We start from the raw sequence: 16,803 nt of genomic DNA, 5'->3' as shown, positions 1-16,803 counted from the left end.
AGAGTAAAATTTGGTTTTTAATAACATATTAAATATTATATTCATGGAGATTTTATAAACACACCTACTGTAGTGTTAAAATCTTAAGCCTAGCTAGAAAGGCTAAAGCGCATATGCTAATACTAACAATGTGCTTTACAGCAACACCTGGAAGTGCAGAATCCCGTCGTGTCATTAATAGCAAGTTTGGTGTTATCGGATCTGGATCTGCAACATCACTGGATGCGTATCCCAAAGGTCTGGCATTCAAAAGCCCTTCAACTTCTACTATTATAGTCGCAAGTAATACCTCACTAATTACTCTATCTTTGAGACAGTATTTTAAGGAGCACCTGGTGGATTGAATTTAAATTCAATCGGTTGTTTAGCAAGCCGTTCTCGCAGTTCAACTCCCATATTATTAAACGCTTCATTCAGCTCTCTCTCGGCACCTTTGAAATTAGTTCCGCAATCCGCAAGGATTTCTTTTGGAGTTCCACGTCTTACAATGAATCTTCTCAACGCTAACAAAAAAGTGTCCATTCCACTAACTATTTCTAATCGCCTTGTTAGGCATTTAAAAATCACTCCCCATCTTTTTTCTTGTGATCGTTTAATTTTTATTAGCATTGGTCCAAAGCAGTCTATTCCTGTAGAGAAAAAAGAGGTTTTTCCAATTCTTAATCTTGCTTCTGGGACATCTGCCATCTTCGGAACAGTTTTGTAATGTTATGGTTGGGTTCTAGCAGAACTGGGGAACATCAAGTTCCAAGTTACCACTACTCTTTCTTAGTTTCCCACCTACTCTGATAAGCTTGGTACCTACATCATACTTGGGATCTAGTAAGATCAAGTTACTGTTTTATTATACTTCTTTTCCTCTCTGTAATGCTTTCAATTCGTCTCCAAAACATTCTTGTTGAACCCTTCTTAGTAAGATCAATTCAAGCTCTCTTAATTTCTCAACATTTAATGCTTCAGACTCAAGTCCATAAAGATGCTTTCTGTACTCTTCGAGCAGGATCTCCCATGTTTCTAATCCATCTAGCTTAACATTAGAAGCATCAGCGATTTGGATGTTCATGCATAGTTTTGCTTCATCATCTTCTTCTGATTTTCTCATTGGGCCAGTCATTAATATTCAACTTAAGAAACTCTGGTTTTGAGGTACATATATCATCCATGTAAACATCATTCTTTAATACCATTGCTGCTCTTGGATATCTGTCTTCATTTTGTTTCGCTGTTAACTTCAAAGCTGTTTGGGCCATAGCTGGCGCCGGCTTATCTCCGAATGTCAATACTGTCTTAACATAAACGTCAGGATTTCTCTTAACCTCCATGTCTCTCCATAAATATCTATGCAAATGGGTTTTTTTGTCTTATGTAGGATCGACCCACTTTTATTTCTTCATCAATAAAATGTTCGTTTACAATGCATTGCACATGAGTAATGTAATGATACAATGCAATATAATTGACATTAAATAACTTTCAGTACATCTGATATCTCACTCCTACCATTGCATTTTATATATAATAGTATAAGGAAAGAAAAAAAAAAATATTTTCCTCTATGTTATACACTCGTTACACGTTTTTCAATCCTTAACAATGTACGTATAATTTACACAGAATTCAATATTTTATAACTCTTTTTATCTCTTTCAGGCAATAAAAAAAAAGAAGTTATATTTTACTTTACCTAAATATCAATTTTATAAACGTTAATTTTATACCTTGCTAAATTGTTACGGTCCATACACATATCTGACCACATTTTTTTGGCCTTTTCTTTATTTATTAAAAACTCACAATTTATTATACCTTCTAACTCCGCAGTGAACATTAACCATGGACATTTTTTTTAAAGTCCTAGTCTATGTTTAACTTTACTTTTATAAACACAGAAAGCACATGTTTGTCGATTTCTGGGATTAGCACGCGATGATACATTTTTTAGAGATATCACTAACAACGGCAACTTTGTTTTCTCGGAACCGCAACATCACTCCCTGCAAACTGTTCAATAAGTCTGGGCCCTTTATCCAATAATCAATTATTGACTATCTATTATATACATTTGAGGAATTAAAGACAATCCTCACAGGGGTGCTTCGATTTTCTGGACGTAAGACCGCATGGTATGGGATATAATGAACTCTGTAGTTTTTTACTTCAATGTCAGATAATTTTCTTGAGAAGCCCAATTGAACCATCTCTTTCATTTGTTGCTTATACGCACTTGCATAATTTTCACTTTTGCTGAGTTTTCTTTCTAATCCTTTCAACATTTTCTCAGCTTGTACTCGGTTATCTTTAAGATTACCAGGGTCCTTCATCCAGGGGTTAGGCACCATCCACTGGTTTCCAACCTTTGAACATGAATCCTCTATCAATCTGTGTTCTATATGTTCGTTTGCACTTTCTTGGGTTCTGTTAAATTGACATGACGCAATGTCAATTCCCATTCCTAATAAGACATTTGCAATTTCTCGTTTCTTCTAACACCTCTGCTTGTAAAACTGGAAGCATTGCTTCTTTTGCTGAGCCAGTAGCCACACATACTAAATTGTCTTTCGCTTTCAATTTTGCATCGTACAGTAGTTTATGGTGATTCTGCTCACATTGTTTGCCATAAACTATTTCTGGACACTGCCTTTTTCTTGTGCAGTTTGCCATTCTATGGTTTCTTCCGGCTACCTTTAAACAGCTAAAACACACATAATTTTGTTTGGCTAACATTATCCGATCGTCTGGATTTTTCCTTTAAATTCCTCACATTGGTCTAGCCAATGGTCATCGGATTTACAGATCCAACATTTCACATTTTCTCGTTTTGATTCAGCGCTAAACTGATATATCCGTATCCGCTTTGCCGAAGTACTACCACTGGCAACTCCCGAATACAGGATAATTTACTTCACTTGTAGCTGCTTTTATGAATGCTACAACATCTTTCAGTTTGGCACTAGCTTCATCCTCTTTTGAATTAATTTTGTAATTCTCTCGAGCCCACCCATATTTGTATGAACTTCGGAAGTCTTTCAATAATTAACTTTAAACTTCTCTGGTTACTTAAATCTTCAACAAATCCCAAGGCACTTAGCGCTTCATAGCAATTCTCAAGATCATCGGAAAATACTCTAAGGTCATTAACATCTACCTTTGGTTTTTTAGGATCTTGTCAACCCAGGCTTGAACAATTATACCGGTATTACCATATCTTTCTTTAAGGGGTTTCAATGCCATACAATATCCCTCTGTTGTCTCTTTCATAACACAACATTGAATGGCTTCTAATGCATTGCCTTTACAGAAATGTAAAAGAGTATTTAATTTGACACCATCATCGGTTATTCCTGAAACTAGTTCTTTAAAGGTCGTCATAAATGAATGGTACTGTAAGGGGTTCCCATCAAAATAACGTGTCACTGATTTGGGAATAGACATAGCTTTAAATATTCCTTCGATTTGTCTATCATTTATAAATGTGTTACTTGCATTAGTTACTACATTCATGTTACCTTCATTACGTGTATCTACGTTACTCACATTATCCGTATTATCTACAACTGCATCATTAGTTATCTTAACGTCTTCATTAATTTCTATTTTACCTTTGATCTCCTTAATTCTACATTTAACTGCTAGCATCTCCGACATGAACTCTTCTTGACATTGACCCATCCATTTCTCTTCTTCAGAAAACTCGTGCTCATCCTCTATCAAAGACACAAGTACGGCATGGGCTTCTTCGATTGCGGAAAATATCTCATCTGCTTTCTTTTAGCTTATCAGTGACTTCCTTTTCGTCATAATTTTCTTCGACTAATATATTTCTTATACCCTTCAAGGTCCTGGTCAAGTTACCTTTGGTATTTCTTCTTCTTCGTTTACTCGCCTTCTTTTCCTCAGCCATCTTTCACTACTTCCTATACTTTTCGACACAGTACCTACAAATAGTAAATTGAATTGTAGGAAATTTGATCGAGACGACTGCACGGATACATGTGCTCATTTTAGTCTCCGTGCAGTCGTCTCGATCAAATTTCCTACATTCCCAGTTTACTGGATTTTCTGCATTCTCAGTTCTGAGGATGAACAACGTATGGTTATTTTAAACTCAATTTTCTAACTTTTTGTTGCTTTTTAGTGTGTGATTTAACTTTAACACTCGAGGCGTAAGATACATCACCTAACCTTTTGTCTTTAGACATCTATAATAGTATTTATCACTATAACATTACTTTTGTTATTAGAGATTAACCTGTTGGTTTTTATGAACTCTTGTTAATCATACTTTTAGTTGTTGGTTTGTTTTTACCACAAACATAATCTATATCGACGAATAAGATGTACTTGGATATGGTCAAAAGTGTGATTTGTATATAAAGTATCAGCAAATTGGAAATGAAGTAAACATTTTTTCTGCTGCTAAAACAAGTAAAACAATATACACTTTATGGTAGTCAAAACCACTAATAATAGAGAGAAATGGCGAAACCATTTCGCCCATTTTGTATGGGAAATTCCGATGGGTTGAGTTAAAAAGGTAGGTAGAAAAGAACGTTTAAAACACACATAATAGCAGTATCTTTTTTTTTTGCAGCACCCTTAACAATTTTAATGTTATATGGGCAAATCTTAACAGTGGGAAAGCCACTTCGCGTTTTGACCGTTAAATCGTGTAAAATCGACTTACTTCCGCATTGACGATTTTGAAGCGCCACCTATCGTTGAAAACTGAAACCACAATTTTTCGTCGCCCAGCAAATAAGTGCTGTTTTATTTTAAGCTCTCATGAATATTTAAGAACCGCCCAACATTACCTATTATGGTAAAAGCATTTCCTAATAAGTATAATTGGATAACCAATCGGTTTCCTTCAAAGAAACCGAAGCTAATACCATACATTCTGCGACATTGATAAATGTGGTACGATTTGACTACGGTTTTGTTGTCCATTTTAGGAATAGTCGGAGGTGCATCCCAACAAATTACAAAAATTATAATCAATTGTTTTATCAAGAATAATATTAGTTTAATCGAGTGTGATATATTTCTATCCTGTTCAAAATTTGTTGGTGTATTCTCATGCCTCGAAAGGTAGGTACATTTTCTACTGTAAGCGGCAACGCGAGACACAGTGGGTCAGTATAGGCGATAGCGAGACGTGTGTTGTACTGTGTTAATGCTGATCCGATAGTCGTTAAGTTGTCCTGATTACGAGTATCATTGGTCCTGGCCGGCCAAGCTTGGTGATCTGATCCCCCCAAAAAATACTTTTTTCAATCAGTATTAATATTATTATTTTATTTTTCATTTATTATTTGATTTATTAGGCTCAATAGATGCCTAGCTAGGCTACAACTAGTAGGCCTAGATTATATAAATAATAATAGTAAATACTGTAATTTAAATAATAAAATACAGCCCCCATTTTACTTTTTAGGCCATCATATAATATTATAATTATATATACAACCAGACATTAACATTTTTTTAAAATAATATTTATTATTTTTTCTGACATTTTCAGGAATCGTTGATGATGCAGAGTTCTTCGTCTTTGTGACTTCAAATTGAGAGTGGATAAAAAGATGACACCGGTACCTACCGACATTGTCATACCCAAACTATAATTTAATAATTTAAAACAAAATGTTGAATTACAAATAATATGTATGTTGCAGAGGATTTAGATGAATTACAATACAAATGTTTTATGTTGAATGCAAACCTACTACCACTATACTTTGTAAATTATGTTATTGTCATGTGGTAGACCTTAAAAATTGAATATTTATTGTATGTTAGGCCTATATTATATTTTATTAATACTATTACCGGTACTGTATTACTATTATTTATATTATACAGTACTGTACTAGTTTGTACATGTTTTTACCAAAAAAAATGAATAAATAATTTGTTATCGATAACAAAACAATTGTAAGCAAGTAACAGTTCTAGTTAGCCGCTTATTTCAGGTCATATTATTAATATTATCTAGGCCCGACGCGCCCGATCACAACGTCACTAAGTGACTTTCCGCCCCTGGAACAATCGCTCGCTAAATAGGGCTAGGCTTGGACTCGTATAAAAGCTATTATAATAGTTATGATAAATATTCCTCAACTAAAATGTATATTGTAATAAATAAACAATTAATAATATACGTTGTATTGGAATGTATTTATTTATATGAATTCTTATACGCGGACAATTATAAACATCGCGTATATCGTTCGCTATAAATAAATTCATAAACACGACGACGACGTGTTTACAAAATGGCGGTTTCGCTAGTTTTCGATGGAACAAATAGAGATACCTTTAGTTTGAATAGTCGAAGCTGCATCCCAACAACCGAATTTTGTATCTTAATATCGTATTCTGTAGATTATTAATTTTTCTAACAGGGATTTTAAATTCAGGACTGTTCAATTTTTCTAAATATTTTATTTTAACGATTTTCTAGGGTACAATTTCGGAAAAAAGACATTGGTTGATTTTGCCGTTAAATTACAGATTATCGTTTTGTTCAAATACATTTAATTTTACATGACAATATATTAAAACCATTTATGAATTTATTTCACTAACAATATTTTTCCGATAATCAGCTAAATTTACAAATATTGTGTTTTTCAAACACCCTAAAATTTAGCAATTTTGAACTAAATTAGAAAGGTAGGGCGCCCTCTCCGAGTCGAAATTTGACACCATTTGTCGACTGGCTTTCCCACTGTTAACATATTTTATTTTAATTTGGATTGAATTAAGACGCGTTTTTGTTATATACTGTACCCAGCTCTAGGCCCTAGATAGTTGGCCTGTATGCTGTAGTACCTCGAGTACTCGAGCCTAGCACGGATTATAGGTTATTATAATAATACTATTGGAAATTCGTTATTGCATAGGCCTACTGTACTACTACTACTACTACTTTAGCTAGGGTGCTGCTAGGCCTCTCCTAGCTAGGCCTAGCATTAGTTTCAGCTTGACAACTGCCATTCTGTTATGTGGCTAGTGATGCTACCTGCAGGGGGGCTACCGCCAGTAATGAATACTTGATAACACCATTCTACTATAATACTATAGGCCTATTCTAATGTAGACCTACAGATATGAGATATTTTTAGGAATATGATTGTGAATGATGGATGACTTTTATACATATTTCATTGTTTTATTGGTTTATTTTCAGTTATATAATGCCACACTTGTACTACTGTATTGCATTTGGTTGCAACAATGTGTTAGACGACGCCATGATTCACGTGTATAAACATAGGAAATGTGCCGCCCTCAACGGTTTGTTATGATTTTATACCCACTCGGATTTTAGACGTCGGTTCGCCATTTCTCTCTATTATACATATGTAATTGTTAAGTTTGGTTTTTCAATCGTGTGATTAGGTCCAACATATTAAACGGAGTGACGAAGAGGTTTAAATTATTATGAATGAAATTATTTTTTCGAACTTCTAATTAATATATGAAATATAAGATTTGTTGGATAGTTGGGGGAATATATTACATTTAGTTGATGCCTATGTTTCTAGCGATCAAAGTGATGATTGTATTAATAGGTAACTGGACGATTCGGCCCTGACACGATTCGGCCCGGGACGATTCGGCCCTGGGACGATTCGGCCCGGGACTATTCAGCCCTGAAACGATTCGGCACACTTAAATTTATCGGCTTTGATATGCATTTTATAAGCATAAAAATAAGCTTTTTCCCCAAACTTTATTTTCAGAGAGACGATGGGGTAGTACTACTAGGAATAAAGATGAAATAAATAGTCCGGTGGCAGGAGGGGGGATATCACCACCCGAAAGGGGACAAATTGCCATCCAACTTTTCTAGACCAGAATTTTCCGTAGATTACGAATATGGAAGGTAATCGATCAGGATAGGAAGCGTTTTCGAGATATAAGGGGTCAAAGTTCAAAATTGACCAATATAAAAACATGCTATATCTCTGGAAATTCTAGACGTAGTGAGATAATTTTGGTGTCAAATTGTTCACAATGTATATGTTTATATTAGCTCTAACAGAACTTTTTTTGAAAAATCGACCGGAAACCTCATTGTTAGCAATTTTGACCGTTGACCTCTTTTTGCTATATCTAAGTAACGGCAGGTCGGAGAGAATAAAAAATAGTAGCAAATTGTTCCCAAGATATACATTTATATTCAGTATAACAGATGATATTGCTTGAAAATGACCGGAAGTGTGGTTATTAACCTTTGACATAATTGAATAAGGTGATAAAAACATAAATTAATAAATATTTGTCGTAAGAAGCCAATTTTGGTGTCAAATTGTTCACAATATATATGTTTATACTTGCCATAATGCAACATTTTTTTCAAAAAGTGACTGAAACACCTATTTTTCTGTAATTTTAACCTTTGACCTGTTTTTCTCATCTAAATAACGACATGGCATAGAGATTTCTAACGGCAAATTGTTTATAATAGATATTTTTATTCAATCTAATAGATTATACTGTTTGAAAAATGCAAGTGTGATTATTGCCTTGAAATCTTGTGCATAAGAGCCTATCAGGGCGGATTTAATTCAAAGAGGTGTGGAAGGGGAATAATACAATGTCTTTCTTTTGAGCAATTTCAATCAGGTACCCATGTATCTCCAATAAACGGAATGTACGGCTCATAGAGAATTCAGAAGTTACCCTTGGTTCATTTTGGCAAATCCATATGGGTTCCTTTTAAAAGGATTGAGGGTGCACAGACAGGCTTTTCCCATGGCCTAATATTGGAACCTACAGTTTTAGTTACCCGATATATTTCTAACACAGTAACTTATGTAGCCAAATGCATTGATCCGATACAGGAGCCAAATGTAGAACTGAACATACAGTAGTAGAGAACCACAGAAGGGTCTAAATAGATGACCTGCTGTTGTTTCATTTTAGGCAAAATCCAAATCGGTTCCTTAAGGATCGAGAGTGCACAGGCAGCTTTATTCCATGTGCCTGTCTATATAAACCCACATTGTCACCCCTTATATTTCCATTATGAGGCCTAATGTCCATGGATGACCGGCCTTTGGGTTAATTTGGGCAAATCCATACATTTTTCTTAAGGATCGAGAGTGCACAGGCAGCTTAATTCATGGGCCGCGCCTGTCTATATGAACTCACAGTGTCACCCCTTATATTTCCATTATGGGGCTTAATGTCCATCCATAGAGAACGACCGGCCCTTGGGTTCATTTGGGCAAATCCATAAATGTTATTTAAAGATTGAGGATGCACATTTAGTTTTATTCAATAGTTCATCTATAAACTATTTACCCCATACTAATTTCTAATACAGGGCCTTATGTAGATCCCAACAGGGTCCTTAGAGGGTTCATTCGGGCAAATCCATATAGGTTATTTTAGAATCCTTTGTATACAGGAAACTCTTTCCTGTATGGGCCAAACTATATAAAAATTGTGGTCTGTCTGTGTAGTGAGTTGTGGATTGAGTTTGGCCACCTGGATCTGCCTATGCCCTATCCTGTACGAATTGGTATTCTCTGGTTCTGATGAATAGTAGTTTATTTTCCAAAAACGAATATTGTAGCCCTAATAAATGCAACTGTATAGTGGCAAATCATTGAAGGTCAGCGCAACATTTTAACATCATAACATTTTAATCGTCATAATATTAATTTTATTATTTATTTTACAGTATTATATTAATACATTTAAAATAATGCGCACTAGAAAAAATATAAAAATACCATAACTTCACTGATCAAATAACGTGATTACATTTATGAACATCGATCTCATAGTTTGAATAACTTTGCATTATTTAGTATATCATTTATTCACATGTTGACCTTTGACCAATGTCAACTTGTGTAATGATAAATGTGCTCTTTTGATTTTGTATGATTGATAGATGTTTTAACAGAATGATAAAACATAACATTTTGTCTTAAATGTTAGTTTTTATTTGGTTTTAAATGCAAATTGTGTGATTGGTCAATATTGACATTTGACCTTTAATTGTATTTGTTTTATAAGGCGACTGAATAACACCATACAATACCTATAACCATACAAATGTATTAAAAGAACAAATTGAACTTTAATAAATTGGTTATAATACATGTATATAATACATTATTATAATTGGTCAATTTTGAACTTTGACCCCTTATCTCTTCCTATTCGCTTCTTATCCTGATCGAAGTCTGATTTGATTAAATACAGTATTATAATGAAATAACATAACTTTACTAATCAAATAATTTGATTACTTGTAAAACCATCAATATCATTGTTTGGACAACGTTGCATTTATTTGTTAACTAATACGCGTATTAAAATGTTGACCTTTGACCTTATGTCAACTGATGAAATTGACCTTATGTCAACTGATGAAATGATGTATTTGCTCTTTTACATTGCGTATGATTGATTAACAGGATGAGAAGACATCCAATTTTTATTAAATATTAGTTTTTATTTGGTTTTATAGGTACGTTCTATGATTGGTCAATATTGACATTTGACCCTTAATCACAAAGGATTTTTTTTTTATAAGGTGATTGAATAGACACTTATAATCATAAAAATGTAATAAAAGACCAAATTGTGCTTCAATAAATTTGTTATAATACATATACATAATACATTGTTGTAATTGGTCAATTTTGAACTTTGACCCCTTATATCTCGAAAACGCTTCCTATCCTGATCGATTACCTTCCATATTCGTAATCTACGGAAAATTCTAGTCTAGAAAAGTTGGATGGCAATTTGTCCCCTTTCGGGTGGTGATTCCCCCCTCCTGCCACCGGACTAAAAGCAAACATTTTGAAAACATTGTCGAAAATGATCATTTTTAGTCACGCGAACGATGTAAACAAGTTACGCCCTCTGTTGGCCGCTTGGCGAATGCACGAAATAAACAAGTAATAAATTGAATATAAAATTACGTTTTTTTAGTAATTTATTATATATATTATATCAACATTGTCAATATCAATAAAATACGGATTTATAAACACCTTTAAAAACTTGATAAATACCCAAAAAATAAACATGAATTTGGTGATAAATACCCAAAAAATAAACATGAATTTGGTTTAAAGTGAGACGTAATCGGGGTTTGTAAATGTTTCAAAGAATACACAATTAGAAGTTTATAGTAACTAATTTATTTTCATTTTTTCCATATTTAGGCTAGACTAGGCCTGATTGTAAACAACATCGTTTGGAATTTCGCGATTTTCGGGCGCCCTTTATTTTCGCGATCTTTGTTTAATCAATGGAAAATAAAGGGTGCGCCAACATTTTGGGCTTTACAGTATATAGGCATATGTTTGACTTTATATTTGGAAATATATGTTTGGTTTTTAATATGTTAAGAATTAGTTGCATTTTAACCAGTTTGAGATGAATTGCAAAGGTCGTTGTTTATGCTGTTAAATAAAGTGTTAAGATTAGCATGAGAATCAAAAATGTTTGTATCATCGGCATAAAGAATAAATTTAAGTATTCTAGAACTGGAGATCACTTACAATAGAAAATACAAGTGGACCTATGATTGCACTTTGAGGAAGGTTGCATGTTATAAGTGAGTAATTTAGTATGCAACTCACTCACTCTCCCTACATCATGAATTCCCGTGTGTATAAACATTGGATATTTACCGCCCTCAACGATTTCTTATACATATACCGATATAATAAATCCAGAGGCAAATTACTGAAAAATGACAATGTTTAAAAAATAAAAAATAAAAATGATAAAGTAAAACAGCCAGTAAAATTAGCAGAGCTTTCGGGCAACACTAGCCCTTCGTCAGTGAAATAGTATTATTATTAGTATTATATATTATTATTCGTTCGGTCAAAAAGATACCAAACTATAAACATGAATCGTATTAATGGTCCTTCAAGCTATGCAAAATAAATATATTTATATAAGATAGTGTCGAACGGTAGTTTTTAAAATACATACAAAAAAATTATTCGAATCTTAATTCAAACAAACAAATCACAATTACTGAGAGCTAACTGATCGGTCGAGTGAATCAAGTAATATACTTAATACTGTATATATTTTAACAGATAATTAATGTGCTTGCAGTACATTTACAAAACTGAAGAGAAATCGAGTAGGCTACACACCACATATGAACCGAAATACTGAAAAAACTGAATTTTTGGTTGGAATTTATCTGAAATGTATTTTTATTTCCCAATAGATAGCAATTTCCGATTTTAAATGCCAATATCATCTGCAGTAAAATTAAGTCAGTAATCGATTTTGTGATATGAAATTAAGATTGTAATTTTTAAGGTTGCTGTCTTGAGATTACACATTTTAAATAAAGTAGCCCCGGAGGGTAGGCTCTTCATAAGCTGATATGAATTTATATTAGCTTTTGTGTGCGGGTATGCATATTCGAACACAGCTGTGTAACACTGTTTCCCCAGTTTTACCAAGACAATTCGATTACATTAATTTTATACACACGTCATCGATTGAGTCATCGCTATAAACGCTCAGATCACTGCATATCCTATTTATAATAATACATGGTAGTTTAACATTCTAGAAGATAAAATTGTACATGGCGCCAACAAAATATATCGTGGTTAGGTAAATGTTCTACTAGGTGCACATATAACGATGTCTATGCAATTTGGCTATATCAATAAAAAGCAGTCGCGTGCTCAAATTTGAGTTAGTGTTTACCGACCGACCAACCGTCCGACCGAAATAATAAGCTGTAGAATCGCGACCCCTAAGAGTGAATCTAATCATGGAGGTACCTCCATAATGATCAGTCTTTTGTTGTAAATAGCATTCACGTGTTTAATTCAAACGTTCAACGATAATTCTGTAAATTGTGTTTTACAGTTTTTTTTTATTTTCAACATGGCCCTACATTTTGGCAATTGATTGGATTACCTTTTCCTTGTTTTATTGTTTTAACTATATTTTAAGAAAGTGAATTTCTATTTTAAATGGATCTATACAATTTCTACATAAAATAGCAAATTTTTACAAAATGGAATACCCAACGTGTTAATCGAGTAGATAGGCCAGAACTCCCTTTAAGCTTTTACTTTACAAGATGAAGATTAATGTATCGGATGCAATTCAAAAACAATTATAATGTAGATAAATGGGTATTGCCGTCTTTGATTGTGAACGTGGACATTAGCATTCGAAACACAGAAATATGCAATACTGGTCATTAATCACCATGTTATTTCAATGTATTTCAATTATTTAATAGTTACCGTATCAGTTTATAATACATTGAATGATTTGGCAAAATCATGATAGGCCTATTGTTTATCTCAGAATGCATGAAAACGTAATTGACGAATACTTAGGTGAACTATATATCCTGAGATTATATAATTCTCAAAGCAAAGACTAGTGAAATATATAGGCTCGATATAGAAAAATAACATTCCCAAGGAGAGATGTCAATTCGTAGGCCTATAATTATTTCACCCATCTGTTCTATATAGCCATATAATCTGCTGGTTGGCTAACTTGGGCCTTGTACATTGACAGAAGAATTTCCGTCAACAATTTTCCAGTTTACAGTAATTTACGATAGTTTCTTCTCCGAACCGATTCCAGATGTTTACCGCGCAACGCATACACGTGGGTATTTAATCACAAACGGTCATTCGTCGCATTTAGAGAGGGCGCATAACAAAATAAGTGAAATATTTTTGCAATCGGATCGAGTGTGTCGCAACGAGTAATTCGTCGGCTAGTGAAGAATGTAGGCTAATATCTTCGTGGATTCAAATCATTGGTCTTTTATTTATTTGACGGCAGACAAGAGTTGCTACTGGAAAATTACTGTCAATATCAAACTCATTGAGATGTCGCTGGATTTTATATTTTACTAGCATTAGTAGGCCTACTCGTCTTTAACGGGTGTGAGCCCGACTGACCAACCACACCGAGAACACTTAACCGTTTTCAAACTCGCAACTCTTCTGAAATCATGTACGTCCTACGTTGTAAAAATATGGTCCTCATTATCAGCCAAGTTGTCCTTTAATATTAGTAACAAGATAAATATTTTGCAAATATGGCGTTTCATACGTGTACTGTGCTTGGACACTCCATCTGGGCACACACGTACAAGTCACGTGGTTGACACCAAGAATTCTTGACTAGTTTCAGCCGGATGCGATGGACTACTCAATATAACATATATTATTATGCATTTTTGGAGATTTCAAATATCAGACCCTGTGTGACTGTGTGGTAGCTGTGTGCCTGTTTTTTCCTATTAGGTTAAGGCAGAAAATATAGAGGGCCTGAATCCACACATATATATATTCATGATGTGGCGGCAAACCCTGGAAATAGTTTTTACGCGGAAACCGAAAATGATCTCTCGTTGCGCTGCTGCTACTGTAGAGTAGCTGCTGCAAAATGCAAAAACACTTACCAATCATATACCCGCACCAACTGCTAATGCAAATCAATAAAAATAAAAACGTTATAATATAATATGTTGCTTATCTTTCTGAAATATTTATTTTTTGACATCCAACAATGTACATAATTAAATCAATTAATTAAACCTCACACATAACCTTAGAATCAATTGTGATTATACAGGTTTAATTATATCATAGCTCGGCGGCTTAACGGATTCTGCCGGACGCTACCGCTCTTTAACCAGCAAAACTAAGACCAACTAAGCTCTCGACGCGAGCTACTTAGGTAGTGTATTGTTTTTCTCTTTTTATCAAAATTAACCTTAATAGAACGCATATTTAAGACAAGGAATTACCTGGTTTAATGTTTTTAAAGTTATATATAATATATTATAATCATTAATTTTTTACAAAACGTTACAAATTGCAGGTCTAGTATCTTTTAACAACATCCAGAAAAAGAGTACAGTATTATTAACGCCGATCTGCACTGCGAACGTGCATCCGACAGTGTGTTTTGCAAGTATGACGTCATGAGCTCAGGCATGCATCATGAATATTTATGATATATGCACGCCCTCTATAGTTTCTGAATAATACTTCTGGTGGTATGTACTATTTATTGGCAGGTGATACGAGTACGAGGCTCAGGCTTAGACTTGATATGTAGGCATAACTAATAAAAACACTCGGCAACACTTTATGTCTATTACAATATATTAATTCAACAGTTATTATTTCAGTCTCGTCGTACTTATACGTACCTTTTTTGAAACCAAATGACGTCCGTTTGATCATTGGTTTATTCAAAATTCATATTTATATACCACTACGTAATTCTTCTGAGCTCTGCAAATCGATTTGTATACGTGTATCACAAGTCTGTAGATCCAGACAAAATTGAAACATCGACTGGTGGACTAACACAAAAAAGGACAATAAATACAGATTTGGAGCAAGTCTACAGCGCGTGTCTGAGGAACGTTTTGAGTGTGATATGGTTCAGTGATTCCATTGCGTCATCATCTATATATTAGATGATTATCTATATATATTCTTTCCATCTACTATACGTTTTATATCAAGAGTTTTAGTTAATACAATAATTTTCATCTTTATCTAATATTGTTTGTGTGCCTTTCTCTTCCTAATTCTTTCACTGCTGTAAATGATTTATTTATACTTCTTCCCTTTTTATGTAATTTACCAATGTCCTTACACTTTCTGCTGATCCACGATTTTTCTTTGTCTTGTCAGTTATTCATCGTACTGACTGTTTAGACTTCGGTCTTCCTTCTTCATTGTTTTTGTTTTTCCATTCTTTCTCTCCTCCATTTTTTGATCTTCTCTTCAATAATCCATGTTTGTTTTGGCCTCTGTTAAATATAACTTTCTTTATATGACTCTACTTATCTTTAACAATACCCGTTTCGTTTATTTCGGCAATATCTTCATCTATTTGTATTTTAAATTCCTGTTCGGTGGTATCACACTACAGGGCCTGAAGATTCAACTTCTTTTTAACTTTCTTGCTTGTATTCTTTTTTAGTTTGAATATTCTTTAATGTCATAGAAACAAGGTTATGATCTCATCCAACATACTCCAAAATAACTATGACAATTTTTCACTGCATTTTTGTAACTTTCTCTGATCATTATAATTGATCCTATTTTCCATCCTGGTGTATCTTCCTCTTAAAGATTGTTGGAAAAGTTTGTTGTAAACTACAAATCAATCTTAACAAATTACACTATTTATCTCCTCTCCCTCACTTCCTTGTCCAGGTCCATAATTCCCAACACACTTCCCTTCTTTCTCTTTTTCTCCTACTATTAGTATTGAAATCATCCATAAGTATAACAATCTCTTTTTTACAGTAATCCAGTAAAATGTCTATACATTCTATCTACAACTTACTCATTACTCTTTGTTGTTTGCATATACACTTCAATAACCACTGTATTGACAGGAATTCTTATCATTATAAGTCTTTCGTTGACATATTTAATTTCCATAACTTTATTTGCATTCTCTAGCATGATAAAAAAGTTGTTGTTTTTCACTTCCAGAATATATGAATATATATCCATTTTCAATAGTAACATCACAATTTGTTGCTAACTTTTCTATTTTCTATTTTCATTTGTATCTGCACATTTTCTCCTATTTTTTATGTGCCAATTTTTATTTGGGATATTCGCTAATTGACGACTTGGCCATCCCCATTACTGACCATGCCGGACGCGACTTCCAGTACTTATATTTTCTTGGAATCCGTCTTTCCTGTTATTAACTGTCGTCATTTTTCAAAGGAAAACATTTACAGTGAGGTGGGTTCCCGTTGCCTTCCTCACT

At 33.7% G+C, this 16,803-nt stretch overlaps 1 protein-coding gene across 1 annotated transcript; it reads right to left on the bottom strand.

Annotated features, from left to right (window-relative positions):
- Positions 1-321: 321 nt before the first annotated feature.
- On the bottom strand, positions 322-687 carry LOC140039348 (uncharacterized). The gene has a single exon (XM_072084953.1). The coding sequence runs from the start codon at positions 685-687 to the stop codon at positions 322-324; it is 366 nt and encodes a 121-aa protein (XP_071941054.1).
- Between the last annotated feature and the right edge of the window lie 16,116 nt (positions 688-16,803).

The sequence above is a fragment of the Antedon mediterranea genome, chromosome 2 (assembly GCF_964355755.1).
Source record: "Antedon mediterranea chromosome 2, ecAntMedi1.1, whole genome shotgun sequence".
Taxonomy (NCBI): Eukaryota; Metazoa; Echinodermata; class Crinoidea; order Comatulida; family Antedonidae; genus Antedon; species Antedon mediterranea.
This window is presented reverse-complemented; position numbering and strand designations above follow the sequence as displayed.